This window comes from Aythya fuligula, chromosome 4, assembly GCF_009819795.1.
Source record: "Aythya fuligula isolate bAytFul2 chromosome 4, bAytFul2.pri, whole genome shotgun sequence".
Classification (NCBI taxonomy): domain Eukaryota; kingdom Metazoa; phylum Chordata; class Aves; order Anseriformes; family Anatidae; genus Aythya; species Aythya fuligula.
This window is the reverse complement of record NC_045562.1, coordinates 68173870-68189912: the sequence shown is the minus strand read 5'-3', so window position 1 is coordinate 68189912 and position 16043 is coordinate 68173870. Positions and strand designations below refer to the sequence as shown.

The 16043-nt window shown below is 42.1% G+C and overlaps 1 protein-coding gene across 2 annotated transcripts in view; it reads right to left on the bottom strand.

Moving 5' to 3' along the window:
• Positions 1-3914: 3914 nt before the first annotated feature.
• MXD4 (MAX dimerization protein 4) overlaps positions 3915-16043 on the bottom strand; it is a 35498-nt gene continuing 23369 nt past the window's right edge. For both annotated transcript variants that reach the window (XM_032186642.1, XM_032186643.1), the window contains exons 4-6: positions 10944-11058; positions 7730-7889; positions 3915-6693 (exon numbers count right to left, since the gene is read on the bottom strand). In XM_032186642.1, coding sequence (XP_032042533.1) covers positions 6545-6693; positions 7730-7889; positions 10944-11058 — 424 coding nt within the window. In that variant the 3' untranslated portion in view covers positions 3915-6544. The remainder of the gene's footprint in view (positions 6694-7729; positions 7890-10943; positions 11059-16043) is intronic.

The window sequence follows — 16043 nt, the reverse complement described above, 5'->3', positions numbered from 1 at the left end:
TTCCTAGAAAAGCAGGCCAAAGTGATTAGCTCTCTTCAGCTGTAGTGGATACAGTGCCATAAATAATAATAATAATAATAATAATAATAATAATAATAATAATAATAATAATAATAATAATAAAGCAGGTCCCTGCCACTTCCTCACACTGCTCACTGATGGCAGCCCTCCGCTCCTCGCCTGCCCACCACACCGAACCCCTCCTGCCATGCCAAGGCCCTTAAATACGCTGGGAAATTTGCAACTTCCAGAAGTATAATAATAATAATAATAGTAATAACTGAGATCTTTGCCATTGAAACCTCTTTAGACTATATTTTTAGGGGAAGCCGATGGTTATGTTACTATGAATTTAATTATAATTTATGGCTCTTTCCCACTGAAATTAGCTTGAAAAAAAAAAAATCATCCTGATAGTCAAGCTTCTGGATTTTTAATATTAAAGTTACTTTTCTTATAAACAAATCATAAGATGTCACAAAACTCAGCAAAGAAGCTGCACAGGTCTCAAATTGACTGGACTTTCAAAAATAGTGCCCCAACATCAGTCATAATAAATTTAGTCATAATAAATTTATAAATCTATGATAATTTAGTAACGTGCTGGATAGTATTTTATGTGACTGGCACTTTCAAGAGAAAGCTTTGCTAAAAGCATGGTTTATAATGCTTTGTGCATGAACATTTTTGCTCATTCAGTGGCTTACTGGAATCAAACGTAAAAATACTGACAAGCCACGTACCAGGACTTCAACCTAAAAGGACTGCTTCTGTATTTTTAAGTCGTCTCTGTATTTAAGTGCAACATGCTTGAGAAATTGAAACAAAAACCAAGGGATATCTCACACCACGGTTGAAAGTGTAATGACACAATTTGCAAAAGCAGTTCAGTTCTGTCCCGCCTCTCATCTCCCCTACTAACAAACTGAAATGCTCACCGTTGGCTGGCTGTGCATCACCTGAGGTGTGAATTCGATATGCAACAAAATACACAGGCAGGACTTGTAGGCTGCCTGTCACACGCTGCTTTTCTACCTTGCACCGAGCTGGAGTGACTTCAAGTGCAACTCTTTCGAACAGACAGTAACACATTTCAATTTGCACTTGGTTTTATAGGTTGGTTTTGTCCTCAGAAATTTAATAGTGGGAATTTACACAGCACCCACGGTTACAGACAAATAACGTTAATGACTATTAAGGTTACGTTGGGCCAACGTAGGTAAAAGAACTTTAATTTGAATAGCACTCCGACCTTAATGCCATACTATTAATTTGAATTGCTAAAGCTCAGTGAGCTCCTTATTAAATAGGCATTAAAGCCATATGTAAAGATCTGCAAAGGGAAGAAACACTATAAACAGAGATGGTGGAAAATCCTAAGAAAAAAAACGAAACCCACAACAAGAAGGTATAAAAATCTGTATTTATATTATGATGAGATATTGGTACAACACAACACTCCGTGCGAGCACCTCGTAGGTGTGTACAGATGACCCCTGACAGTGTCCCACATCTCACAGACAGACCCTGCCTTTTGGCTCTCGGACCCAACGGCTCTGGCACAGAACCACTCGCAGCTTCACCAGTGACCATGCGTTCTGAAATGTCACCGTGTAAAAATCCTTATTGCACAGACTCTATAAATTAAAGACCCCCACGTAACCACATTTTATGCCTCTCGTGCTAAATGGAAGGAAGAAATTCTGAAATCAGAGCACCTTCACTATGCTTTGCTGGGGGGCAAGCCTCTCGGTGCACTTGCCTCCCCAGGAACCTTTTGCAGGGATTAATTTAAAACAAATTAGATAGAAAGAACGTGGCCAAATGGTTTCTAGTATTTTCTGTTTGATATTTCCCCTGCGTTTTAATTCTAGGTAGTTAGGTAACATTGGATGGGCTTCTGCAGCTACCAATTAACGATGTTGCATTTACTCAGCCACTTGAACAATTTGCTTAGTTGCTGGTGAAGCTTCTGTTATTTCTAATCCGTTTCCCCCTTTACCATTTGGGGGGAGTGCAGATCTTCTTTAAGAGTATCTAAAGGGATTCAGGTCTCCTTCCACCGGTTTTGGAAAGCACAAGTTAGTGGATTAAATATCAACTGTTATCGGCTCTTATCACACGCAAAAAAAAAAATGGCCTGGAGCATCAAAATATTTAACAGCTTTCTGAAGGAGCAACCTGCTTTGCAGACATTCCTTGATCAATACCAGCATCAAATGGCAGCGTATAAAATTAGCATCACTTAACTAAAAGTGGCGGTGGAGTGCTTCTTTCTTAAAGTGTCCATGTTTGCCACAGCGCTGCTCTGCAAGGACAAGTTCAGCGCTTGGCACCGTTCTGCTCTGAAGCTGGTCGGGTGGAGGTGGAATCGCTGCTCCCAGGGGCAGAGGCTGCTGCAAACACCCTGAAGTCCTGCAGACGTTCGTCCTGCGGCTGAGCGCCTCTGCCTCGTGCACGCAGCTTCACCGCGTCTGCTCCCTCGGCACTGAAGTCAGTTCGCTGGAGTTGGTCACCTACAACGTACAGGAGGGTGCTCAGGCAGCTGTCACGGTAACTTGTAGATCAACAGGTATAACTCGGTCTTTTTTAACAAAATAAGGTTGGGTGTGGTACAGCTGAGCCCATACCTGCTGATGTCAAGAAAAATAACCCCGCTGAAGGTCACAAAAAGTCGTCATTCTTTAAATTAGAGGCTGGTTGTATTAGCTCCTTTTTTTTTTCTCCATCTCAAATCTCACACTAAGAAGTTAGTAATAACGAAACAGCTAGAAACAAGCTAGAAACACCGGAGGAAAAACTCTGCCCTTCTCATGGGTTCGGAGGGGCTGTTTATGGCTGCTTTAATCTGATAAAGCTCACTCTGAGATGAGTTTGGTTTTTGCACGAAACAAAAATTCAGGACACAATCTGTTGTTTTTTTTTTTTGTTTTTTTGTTTTTTTTTACAAAACTCAGGATGCACTCTCTGCGTAACAACGTGCTGCAGCTTCTACTGGTCAAACCCTGCTCTTCCAGGAAGACACACCAGCCTCCGTGGGATACAAGGTAGGCAGCGACAGGATGGGAGCGAAGGCGTATTCATCCTCCTAATTGCAGTGGAGAATCTGCAGAGAAAGTTAACTGTTTGGGGCAGCTCTGCAAGCCTCTCCCGGCTGGCAGCAGGCTCGCAGCAGAGACCCGGGACAGGGGAAAAAACAGCCCCAAAGCAGCAGAGGGGCGTGGGTCCTCTCCCAGCCCTGTGCTGCAAGGGGGCACGCTCCATCCTCCAGCCCAGGAGGAGGCTGACCCTCCTCTTGCAAAAAGGGCTTCTGGGTGACTTCATCTCTCCAGAGCCTTTTCCACAGAGGAAATGACCCAGCAGCCCTGTCATCTTTTCTCTGCTCATTCTTTCCCGGTGCGGTAATTGCAGAGTGGAAAAAGAAGATGGGCTGAGAAGTGGGAGCTTCTCACCTGCTAAAAGCATGGTCAGGACACCAAACGGCACCTGTAGGGTTTAATACAGGAGCCAGCAGCATTCATTTTGCACTAACGCCGTGCTTCCAGACACAGTTGCGTGCACACACCAATGTGTGCACGCACACCAAGCACATGTGCAAGGATTCAGCCTAAAAATGAGGGAAACCAGCACGCCATCTCCATCCCTCGATGACACATCCGAGCCCCGGCTGTCCCCAGCGAGGGTGGCTGCACCCAGCAGCAGCCAGACCCAGCAGCGGGTGCAGCCGTGCCGTCACCTGCAGCCGGATTTCTTCGGTACCTGGTCTGCAGACAAGGGGGCTACAGCTGAAAACACCTCTCAGAGCAGGCTGCACGTAAGGGAGAACAGCACGGTCACGTTTTTCTTGATTGGGAGAATAGCCCCCACTGGAATAACTGAAAAAGTGAAAACAAATAAAGCCTTTTTATTTCCACTCAAGATTATTCGAGTAATTTTTATTGAAAATATAAGATCTACAAAGCCATGGATACCCAGCGTGGAAGAACTCATTAAGTTAGCACATTCATCTTTAAAAGGAAAATTTCAGGTCGACCTAAGGTACAATAATGTTCAATTTAAAATCTTGTCTTTCCTTCTGTAAGTTTCAAATCTCTTTTCATTAGGAGGTTCTGTGCAAGAGCTGCTTGTCATGAAAGGAAACACTTTACAATTCATGAGTGTGTTCATTATATAATAAATGAACAGCAACAATATACTAGCCTTTTTTTTTTTTTTCCTGTTAACAGTCGTGTGTTAAAGTAAACTCTTATTTTTTTTTTTGTTTCCATGATTTGGAAATTAGTTACATATGCACCAAAGGAGCTAGTAATTTCTGCTGCTTGTCAGCTACACACAATGAGTATATTGCTGTGTGCTTTCCCCAACAACGAGGATTTTAGTAATATGCAAGGTGTAGATAACATAATACCAAAACCTGCATCACAGAAAAGGTTAATTGTTTTCTTATTCAGCTGCCAGAGTTTATAACCTTAGGCCCCTCCCCAGAGCCAAAGTAGGGGGTGGCCATCCATTAGGTTATGTAAATTAAATGTATACGTTTTCCTTGTTGGCAAGTTCCAAGCGGTAAGCGAGAGTGCAAACAAGGATCTGTAAGCTGCCACAAAATGTATTCATATTTCTACTCTGTGTTGTAAGAGCCAAAGGGAGGACACGTATGTCAGATGTTGAAAGAACAACTGAATCTTTGTTTTTGATCATTATGGTCAGTACGTCATGAGGTCTTGTAGCTGAATGCTAAAAATGGCACCACACTTGGACATCCCATAGCCTGACACAGTACATTTGTGTTTCCCTAGCCACTGAGCGCTGGTCTCACAGAGACCCTGACTTTATTTATAAGCTAACAAAAAATAGATTCGGGTGCTGAAGAATCACAGGGAGGGCTCATACAAAGACAATTAACCCTCGCACCAAAACCTAATTTTATGGTTTTACTTAAAGCCACACTGAATCAGTTGTGAGAGGGTGAAGATATAAATACACCTCTCTGCTTCATCGGCAAGAAGGTGGACAACTGACCATTCAAACAGAGGGGCTGGAAACAAAGCTTAGTTGTCCTTTAAACAATGAAAAGGAGAGGCATACATAAATGGTCACCAAGGCACAATATGACAAAGGTGAAGAGTCCCTGAGACTCTGGTCTGGGTCTGTACCATTCCCCTCCCTATACAAGTAAATGAGAACATTTAGGAAAATATAATACAAAATCTCTTACAGGAAATATAGACTACACTTGCTAAAATCACTTCCCTAAAAGTGTTTATAGCTTTTTTCTTTTTTTTTCCTTTTTTTTTTTTTTTTTTTTAAAAGACCTTCTTTAAACAGGTAATGCAAAGACTGGTCCGTTTTTTTCTTACCCGGCAAGCCAAGCTCTAATGACTTCACTAAGCAGAAGTTGTATTAAAATACATCTTCATAGTATTGCTACAATTTGGGTAAATATGTTCTGAACAGCTTGATGAGTACTAAATAAACTTTGCTGTTTTACAGCATACATTTTATTTTTTTTTTGCACTTTTAAAGAATAGAAAAATGCAATTATAGTGTGCAAAAGAAAAAAAGATTAATTATCTTCTAGCTGAATACTGTAATTTTAAGCCATGCCTTCCATAAAAATGTATTGACATGTGTAAATAGAAAAAAAAAAAAAAAAGAACAAGCAAACAGAAGTTTTCCTTGCGAGGAAAGATTATCGCAATCTGGATCACTTGAGTTCTGTATTCTTCAGACAAAGAAATTGAGGAAAAAACAAACACCGAAAACACTGAAATGCTTCAAACGTCATCCATTCCACAATAACAGGTTAAAATTGCAGTGTTGGTTTCTACTACTCCTGTTAAGATGGATAGAATGATTTGCTGCTGGTTGGATATTGAATACAAAAAAGCAGAAGAAAGTTGAGATCATCCCACATGAAGTCATTGTTAGAGCTGGCTTTTCCCCCGTTTTGAAGTACAGTAGTGACTTGTAAGTATGACCTTTCTAAAGATCATCTGAAATTTGAAGGTTTATCTGCCTGCTTCACCCAAACAACAACTGCTGAAAGAATTTACGTTACAGAGCCTGCTATACAGCATTCAAAATGTTGTTTTTTTTTTCCATGAAAAAATACCACAAAAAGTAGTTTTAAAGTTTTTGCATCTCTGAATCACTAACACATTGCAGGTTCCATTTATTCCTCGATGTTTGAAAATGGTTTCTGCAAAAATCAAAAGAACTGTCAAACTTCCTGACGCCATGCTTCCAACAGTTTGAATTTAATACTTCTTGAATGGAATGACAATTTATTTTCTTTAATTTGCAGTATGGCTACATCAAGCTAGCTTTAAGTCACAACTGTACCTAACCACAGTTCTCTGCAGCCAACCCATGATTTACAATATCTAATATTGTGGTTACAGTGCAGGGAACCGTGGGTACGAAACCTCCATGTCAGAGTTACTGTGGTTGGGGTTTCCTGGAAGAGTGGCAGTTGACACCTCTGGAATATTCATATATAAGTGCTTCAGTCAGATGGTCCTGAGTCGAACTGGTCACTCAGGCACTATGAGAGCCTGGCATTCAGTCTGCGGGAATGTGTGTAACCTCCGTCGCTCGAGCCGCTTTGCAAACTGTAGTGGTCTTCAGCATCACTGGCACTTCCAATACTGTCCATTTCACCTGGTGTAAATTCCATTCCTTCAATGTCTACTTCTAAAGGAAACACAAAAAGGCAAGTTTTCAGAAACGCAGCGGCTCTAACAAGTGATCAGGGGCCACTACTGCCTGTGTAAATCAACATTCAGGTGAGACCTGGATGGTACCTCATTTTCTGTAATTAAAAAGATCTGGAACAGCAGTTCCTGGGGTAAGCAGCATCCTGTCCACATGAGAATTAAAATCCCTTCTGTCCTCATCCACGTACAGCACAGCATCAATACCAAATGCTGTCCCAGAACTGTTCCAACCTATGCATAGACACTTGATTTTAACCAAAAAAAAAAAAAAAGAAAAGAAACAAAACAACACATGCACAAAAAAAAAAAAAAAAAAAACAACAACCTGAGAGGCTGTAACACTGCAGCACCACCGTTCACACTAATTCCAACCTATGCAGGTGTCAGCTAGCAGTGACTGCGGTGTAGCCATCTGTCCCCAGTAACTGCACTGGGGCTGACAACTCATCTCCCATAGCCCCTGAAAAAGTCAGCATGCGCGAGTTTTCGGTCTCAGAGAAAACTGCAAATAAGAAAATAAGAAATGGTGACAGGGAGCTTGAAGAGCTCGGTCTTAAATGAGAACCAAATGCAGAAGACACTTGGTGATCACTGCACAGAAAATATTTTAAAATTTCACAATAAATGATGTGGAATTAATTTATTCACACAAATGAATTAAGACAAATAACATCTTTTCTTCCAAGAAGAAAATATTATGCCAGCCTTACCAATAATTACACTAAAAATTCGGAACATTAAATGGTAATTGTTTAAAAAACTGGCAAAAACTCACGCTGTATAAATAGCTTTACAAAAATCAAAACTGATTAGAAAAAAAAATGTTTTGCAAAGAATGTACAAAAGATATAGTAGTTTTTTATTCTGCAGATTGCATAACGGAACAATTTTTCCTGGGTTTTGTTGAAAGCTTGATTTTAGTTCTAAATAATGCTTTTCTGTTTTCTTGCTTCCCTGCTTCCCTTTTCCTTCCTGCTCCTGCAGCTCCCTCTGGGAAGCCCTGGTTGCGTTACCTTGTTCAGAGTCAGTGGATATTGTTGATCCCATGCTGTCAGTGCGGATGCGCTCCATGCCCTGCACGGATAGCTGCTCCAACCTGCGCTTGAGGTAGCGGTGCTCCCGCTGTAATTGTTCTTTAATATTTAGAGCTTTTCGGTCCTGTTCTTCCAATTTCTTAAAGGGAGAGAGAACTGGTAAGCCACCGGTTTTTATCCACATTAAAGCAAAAGTAACTTAAGATCTTTTCATGAGCAGTTCTTTTAGAGCAGGAATTGATGATCAGGCAAAATCGTCTTTGCTACTGTTATTCAGAGCTCCCTACAATTTCAACTGTCCAGGCCAGAACTGAGTTTGTTTCACAGCAAAAGACATGGATACAGGGGAAAAAAAAATCCCTTAGAGACTCCTTTGCCACTAGCAAGTTCCTCAGCTAAGACTGAATTATTGTTGCCTTGGTTCTGGGGAATATTTTAATCATTCTGTCAGGCAAAACTGTCATCATCTTTGATAACCAGAGCACAGCTCAGGTTTCAGTCAGAATGCAATGCCTGTTTTGGTGAAATAAAGAAGTTTTTACCGTAAAGGAACCATTATGAGGCTCCTCAATGGTCTCCCTCCTACCACAGGCTATGGAAATGTTTACCTCTTAGAGCACTTCACTAACATTACTCCAGTACTGCTTGTATAAAAGAGGAGGCTTTTACCAACAATTACCTTCATTCTTGCATTTCTCTTTCCTAGAACTTCTCTGGAGCTACTCTGGTAATTCTATGATAACCGCCTATCAAATCAGTGCTATTAATCCAATATTTCCCAGCAAATAGCCTCTGAAAGGATCCCGGCACAGCTCTGCCTAAAATCTCCCCTGTTGCTTGGATAAAAGAAGGTATTTGGAAATAAAAAGAATACCTCACACCCTGTAAAACGTGCTGCACTGTTGGTACAAATGTCGTACAGAAACATTTTACTCTAGGGTTTCAACTGAACAATTTGCCGATGTTTTTGTACCGATAGCCATTTTCAAAAATTGTCTACATAACTAGGGAAGAAAATACAATGAGTACAATGGGATCAAAAGCAGGAACTATGAACAAATCAAAGCCAAAAAAAAAAAAATAAAAAGACGATTTTTTTCATCTAAATTATTAAATAAATTGCATGTTGTAGCAGTAAAAGCACATACAAGGAAGACTGAATTTCTCTTTGAGCTGTGTTTACATGCCCATACAATTTAGGGGATGTACTGGGAGCGAACACTGCTGCTGCTGATTCTTCCCTACCGTCTGAATGAACCTAGGCTTGGTTTTCTAGAGAAGGCTGGCGTGGGACAGCATACACAAAACCACAGGCCAAATGACCACAAAGATTCTGCTGTTCCAATGCAACCCTTAAAGCAGACGCATTTATCTTTGAAAACCTAATTGCCATTATTCAACGAGGCAGCTTCCCTGCTGACTTGAAAACTAACTTCTGTAGCCTGTAAGGCCCCACACTACTTAGATACACATCACGCATAGGAACACAAGGTTAGAGTAAGAAAATGGGCTGGCACATCCATGTACACAGCAAACCAAGTGTGCCCAATTGATCAGATTTCCTTTTCCTGTGTTTTCCTGGCCGCAGTCCCAAACTCTAACAACTATTTTGGGAATGAACTTAGTGATTTGTATCCAGGAGACTCAAAACTGTCTCAAAACTGTCCAATCGTTCAGGGCAAGTTTTGGTGAGCGAGTGTGTGTTCAAAACTAATTATTGGACTAGATTATTGTATTAGAAATGACAGAGGGGCACTGGCACGCTCTGGCAGTGCAGCAGGGAGGTAGCTGTCTTCAAAGCCTGTAGGCCGAATGAAGAGGAACAATTAAGTGTCAGGCCAGGAGGGATAGGTTTGGTTAAAATCTCAAAAAGAAAACTAAACTTCAGTTTCACTTTTCAGAGAATGAGGACTTGGTACTATGCGTGATGGACTTTGAAACAACATGCTCCTAGCTTTTTTTTTTTTTTATCAGCAGCTGAAATGGTAACTACATGGCTGATCTCTCACACTTGCCACTTGTAAAAACAGATTTGCAGTTTGTATGCATAAACCCACGATGGTGGGGGGGGGGAGCCCAAGACAAAAACCACACGCAGTGCCTTTCATGCATGTTAGCCTGAATTATAAACATGAGGCCAAAATCTCAAATGGTAAAAACAGGGGTTGCTCAGCTGGAGTAAATGTGCTTACAAGAGCTGAAGTAGCTCAGTAACCTTGTTCTCGAGGTATGGTTTTGCTTAAATTCATCTTTAGTACTTCCTACGAATTACACCCATTTCTGCAATTGCACTGAATCTTAATGCTGTACAACAGCAGGCTGTTTGCAGAAATATTCCTAGATTACTGGCAGCGTTTGACCTCTCTTCACACTTTTCACTTTCCTATCTTTTCCCCTCTAACACTGAAGAAATGCCAGATGAATAATTACAGTCTTGGACACAGCAGCAGCAATCTGCATTCTTTAAGTTTTTACATTTAAATACTTGTTTTATATTTGCACGTAGCCTGATTTCCCTGAAAACTATGAGAGTGAAACTAGAGTGCCTTGGAAAGGAGGAGGCCTGGGGAGGATCTTCCTTTGTTTACCTGTGCAAATACATGACCTGTACTGCTGCTGACGCACAGGTGAGGTTTTGGTTTTGTTTTCAACTTGTGGCACAGATGTTACATGCACAAATATGCAAGGGGAGTGGCAGCTAACATGAGATTACATTTATTTTTGGTTTCTTTTCGATGACTGTCAAATGCTCCAGGATCTGGTCATCGGGGTAAAGGATGAGGACAAGACTTATAGTGGCTATAAAATCCTTTGACTCCACTCGTTATTTCATTATTACTTGTTAATATTTTTACATTGAAATTAGTGGAGTACCAACGCTACTTTGATTAAAAAACATATATTAATCAAAGAAGAGCCCTGATACATATATATTCTTAATACAATGTAAACTAAGCAGAAACCACAAAATCACCATTTCATGTATCTGAGACTGCTGGGTAAATTGTAAAACACACCAAAACTTGACACTGAGTGAAATCCCTGCATCTAATGAGGATGAACATATCCAGAAGATGAGACATATGGGTATGGATTTTGTGTGAAAATTAACTTCCTCTCTATGGATACACATTCTGGAAGGTTCTGCCTTAAAAACGGAAAAATAAAATAAAATACAGATGAACGTTTTTACCTTGATATGCATCTTAGCTCTTTTCAACAGGCTGAGGGTGGTGTGCCTGGTGCTGTCCGGCCCGAGAGGCACAAGCTGTTTTAGCTGCTCCAAATATAGCCGGAGTTTAGCCCGCCTGCAATCATTAAAAATGAAGAGCGTTGTAGTACAGTTGCACTCGGATAGCACATCCTATATGCAAACACCATCTGTTTGCAGGATCTCTCTGCAGAGCTCGATTCAACAGTGGCTTCCTCTCCCCTCCCTTTGGCAAAGTTTCAGAGCAAAAGGTCACTCGAAATGTAGTAATGCTGCTTGGCACATTTATGCAGTATTTTCATACCTAGATTTCAAAGCAGTTTGCTCAGCCTGGCTAGTCCCAACTTAAGGAAGGGGAAGTACACTCAGAGTAATTCAACCAAAGTTGCACGCTGACTTCGAGGTTGTATAAAGAAGAAAAACACGGACTTCAGGGAGAAACCAGCTCTGGCCACGCTGGGTCCTGCTTCACCTTTTCAAGTGGTACTACTACTGCTCTCAACAGCCTTTCTCCTGTGTTAATGACATCAAACCCATCAGCAAGCGTGGATCAAGGAGGTGGTATTTCTGCAGACACTCCGTTTCCAAACATTTTATATTTCATTGTGTAATTTCTTTGCATTTCTTTGTATTTCTTCATTTCTTACAACCTTACTTTAACTATCCAAAACAAAGCAGTAGTGAAAAAAAGAACATTGTGTGAGTATTTCTACAGTTAAAACCAAGAGAAAATCCCTCCTGTTTTTCGTGCATAATCCTGAACAGGAATCCTGACGAAATTACCTCTCAGTTTGACAATGAGATAGAAATAGATGCAGAAGCGCTTACACGAGCAACATCTGTAATATTTTCTCTCTGCCAGTCTGTTACAGCTTGAACAACACGATGATCTGGAGCGTGCCTACATCCCCCACAAAGCAGTCATAGTAAGCAAAGCGGATCACAAGTGTGACATGAATAATTATCTTTCTCAGATCTGCTACATGCTGTACACATGAAGGAAACAAAACAAACTGCAGGAAACTGAACACTCCTGGTCAAGAATGAACCTTCTTTTGAACACTCAGTTCAGAAGAAGAATTCAGCATTAGTCTGAAGTGCCACTTGAGAGGATTTAATATACACTGATGACAAATTACATGTGTAATTGGAATGATTAGTGCAATATAGAGACAACCTGAGAATAAATGGGGGAAAGAAGTAAAACAAAGCAAAAAAACTAATTAAAATTCAGTGCTGTAATGACAACACATTTAGTTCTGGCTGCCTATACATCAGCAGTGTATTAGGTGGGAATTCAAAGAGCATTTCTATGAAATTATTAATTCTTCATTATTAATTCTCCATTCAGGAGAAAAAGATTATTGGTGAAAATGCAATTCTCAAGAGAAAAGCAACGACATGTTCTTTGTTTAGGCCTGGGGTTTGTTTTTAAATTCAAGGTTCTAAATTTAACAATATAAAAGCTTTTATTTAACCAACAGCACTATGGACTCGGGTAGATACCCAGGTAAGTAACCCCACCAGCCTGCAGAGCACCCTGTAACTGCTGATTTAAATTCAGACACTGACCTTTAAAATAGGTCCAAAAGAGAAAGTACCCCAATTAGGGACTACTGGTATCTGTACTGAAAACTGTGTCTCTAGCCTCTGCCAACTACCTGGCTTTTCCGTGTTTTAAATAAAAAACTTGCTTCAGGCACTAAATTCTATTAATCTTTTTGGTTTTTAAATGGCCTCTAAACACGCACGCAGTCATCTGCGTCACTCAGCACAACTTGGATGCAACTCTATTTAGACAGCTGACAGAAGTAGGGACTGCAGATAAAGGAGGACGTGGCAAGGAAGAGGACAAGAATAGCATCCAAGCAGCAAAGAGAGAGTTAAATACATGGAAATGGAACTAGCAGTGTGCTTACAGTAGTTAGAAGCATTATAGTGAACATACAGAACTGCTGATCTGAGATCTGCTTGGTAGGAATCCTGAAAAACATTAACGGAGCTCGACTGCATGCTGAACTTTTCAGCCTCTGTTGCTATTTGAAGAAAGTCTGCTTGCCACGGGGAAAAAATCAGGTTTTAGTGTGCTCCATTACCGTCAGCTGGGGAATTAACAGAGATCCAACCACGATCAGTGGGCAATGCCGTGTGCCTTTTCAAAGCACTCATTCTTGTTGTGTTGTATGCAAACCAGGTAAAGCAGGACTTCACAGAACTGCTAGGAAGAGCATGTGACTGAAGCTAAGAAGAATATTTTAAACAACCAACAAGAAGAATTAAAAAGAGCTAAATATTAAAAAAAAATAAAACACTTAAAAGCATTCTCAGCACTAGCTACTGTCAGCACTGTATGTAATAAGCACATCTACTAAAAGACCTATTCTAATTTCATTTTTTTTAGGGTATTTATTTCATTTATTCACTCAGCACCTATAAAATCATGAAAGATTTTAAAGCATAAGCACGTAGATCTTTACATAAATACGGGCATATTTATGAGGCTAATTCATACATCACAGCACAAAAGCATAATCGATGGCAGGGATTAGGAAGGTAACAAAAGAAAAGCAGCCCATCACAGTTACCAGAGTAAATATCCCCGTGTTTTCCAGTTTACACATCACAGAAAAAAAAACACTGTAATAATGCCAGCAAACGTTTCAGGCATGTTATGGTAACAGACCACACCACCAGCAGCAAGGGACCCGAACTTCACGGCAGGTGAGCTGTCACGTACAGGATCTGCCAGCACTGCCTTCCCTCCTTTACTGCAGGGACCCGACTGCTCGCTCTCCTCGGCCGAGGGGAACCACCCAGCAGGCAGCCACAGAGGTAATCACAGCCCGAGCTGCTTTGTGCTTCGCAGATCACGCCACGTACTCCACCTAGAAAACAAGCCGCCCGGTCCCAGAGGAACAGGGGAACGGTCTCCCTACGTGAGATGCAGTTCAGGCGCGGTAATTACACTGCTCCAGCTTCAAAACCCGGCACGTTCGCCCACACCACGTGTGATGTCAGGCCAGTAAAGCAGTGCCTATAAAAGTGAGCACTTTCCCCACCTCATGCGGATGCACAGAAACATCCCCCTCGTTGCCACTCCTGAATTGATCCAAGGTGAGGATCTATTAAAAAGTGCCCCAAATCTGCATCCTTGAGCTGTGCAGCAGCAGTGAGGTGCCAAGCTGGAGCTGGGAAGCCAACGCCAGAGGGACCTGTCTCACACTGGTACATCTGCTTTTTGCCAGAAAATACCAGGGTTTTGGATGTTCTGAGGCAACGTCTGCCAGCTGGGACTCCCCTGAACTGGTTTTGACTGGGCACTACTGGTCAGCACTTCTGCACAGACAACAGGACGAAACCTGCCACACCACAAGGTGTGGGTCAGCGGTGCTGTGCCTCAGGTCTCTTCAGAATCACAGAATCATCAAGGTTGGATAAGCCCTCCAAGATGATCTGCTCCTACTGTCCCTACCACCAATGTCACCACCAAACCATGTCCCCAAGCACTGGGCCCAACCTTTCCTTGAACACCCCCAGGGACGGTGACTCCACCACCTCCCTGGGCAACCCGTCCCAATGCTCGGCCACTCTTTCTGAAGAGAAATGTCTCCTCATTTCCAACCTGAACCTCCCCCGGCACAACTTTAGGCCGTTCCCTCTTCTGCTTCATCACCTGTGGGCGTCCAGCTGGGAAGTTGAGGCCTGCCTCAGGGCGCTCCACCACAGGACAAAGCAGAAACCCTGTGGTGCTGGCAGCTTCCCCACACGGGCACATCCACCAGAGGTTTGTCTGAAGACCACTCACTGCAGCCCACAGAGACCCCACTCCAGCGCTCGACCACGAAAAGCCAGGAGAAACACTGGCCGCTCCGCTCACCGCATCTCCCAGACAGGCTGCCACACAAAAGCAAATGAAGATCTTTGGCTCGAACCATTTTCGAAATTGCAGTAAATGCATCTGTGAAGTAATAGTCAAAAAAACTTCTCCATATGTAGGAAATCCTGGGTGCAAATACATTTTAAGACAGCAAGAAATGGAATACTACACTGCAAAGGGGGGGAAAACGAAACAAAAAAGCCTATTGTTCACACTGGATAATCTTAATTCCAGGAAAACTGCAACAATTCCAAGAAATTCCTACAACTACTTGATGGGTGGTTGCAATGGGAACAAAATCCTCCTCAGTAAGGCCAATTAATGTAATAAGAAGCAATGGTTGTGAATTGGGAGCTTCATGATGGTCATTAAGAAACAAATTTTTTACGAGGGCGGTGGTGCACAACTAGCATAGGTTGCCCAGAAAGGCTGCAGAACTGCTGTCCTCGGAGGTTTTTCAAGAGTCACCTAGACAAAACCACCGGTCCCTCCGATGGAGATTTCAGTGATCACACAAATCAGATTGCTTGTGAAGATGCAGTATTTGACTCAGAAAATTGCCCCTGCTAACAAAAATGATGCACTTGACACCGTGCCAATCCGACCCAGTACAGTGCTGTAGGCTCGGGGAGCGACCTGATCCACCTGTAGTCTTTCCACATGGGCTCTGCAGTTTTTTTACACAACACAATGACAGAAACAGCCTACAGACAGTCAAAAAGCAGGTATATTCAGCTGCCCAGCTCCCTGATGGCAGCGAAGAAACAAAGGTATGTTTCCTAAACCATACAGGTACAAATCCAGGGACCCTATTTGGGGCCTGTTATTTAAACCACCAATCTACACAAAGCCAACTGGAAAGGCAAAGCTTTCCTTTGGCAAGTGCATGTCCCATACAAGTTGCTTTTTCCTCAGCATGGCATGCCTCAGCCAGGCCTAAGCAAAATTAAATGGCCACGGATGCTTGTGACAATGAGAAATCCTGTCACAGCTGTGCGGAATCACTTGCAGGAAGCATCCAAATGGCAATGCTCATCCGTGATTTCTCAACAAGCACGGAGAAGAACATAAATCTCAACAGATACAGGTCAAATTCCTGACATGTCCACCTGGTGTGTCCTCGAGGTCTCAGTCCCCGTCCTCCCCAGGCTAGAAGAGCGACTCTCACACGTACTCCTTCTCTTGTTGACTCAACGCTGGCTGTA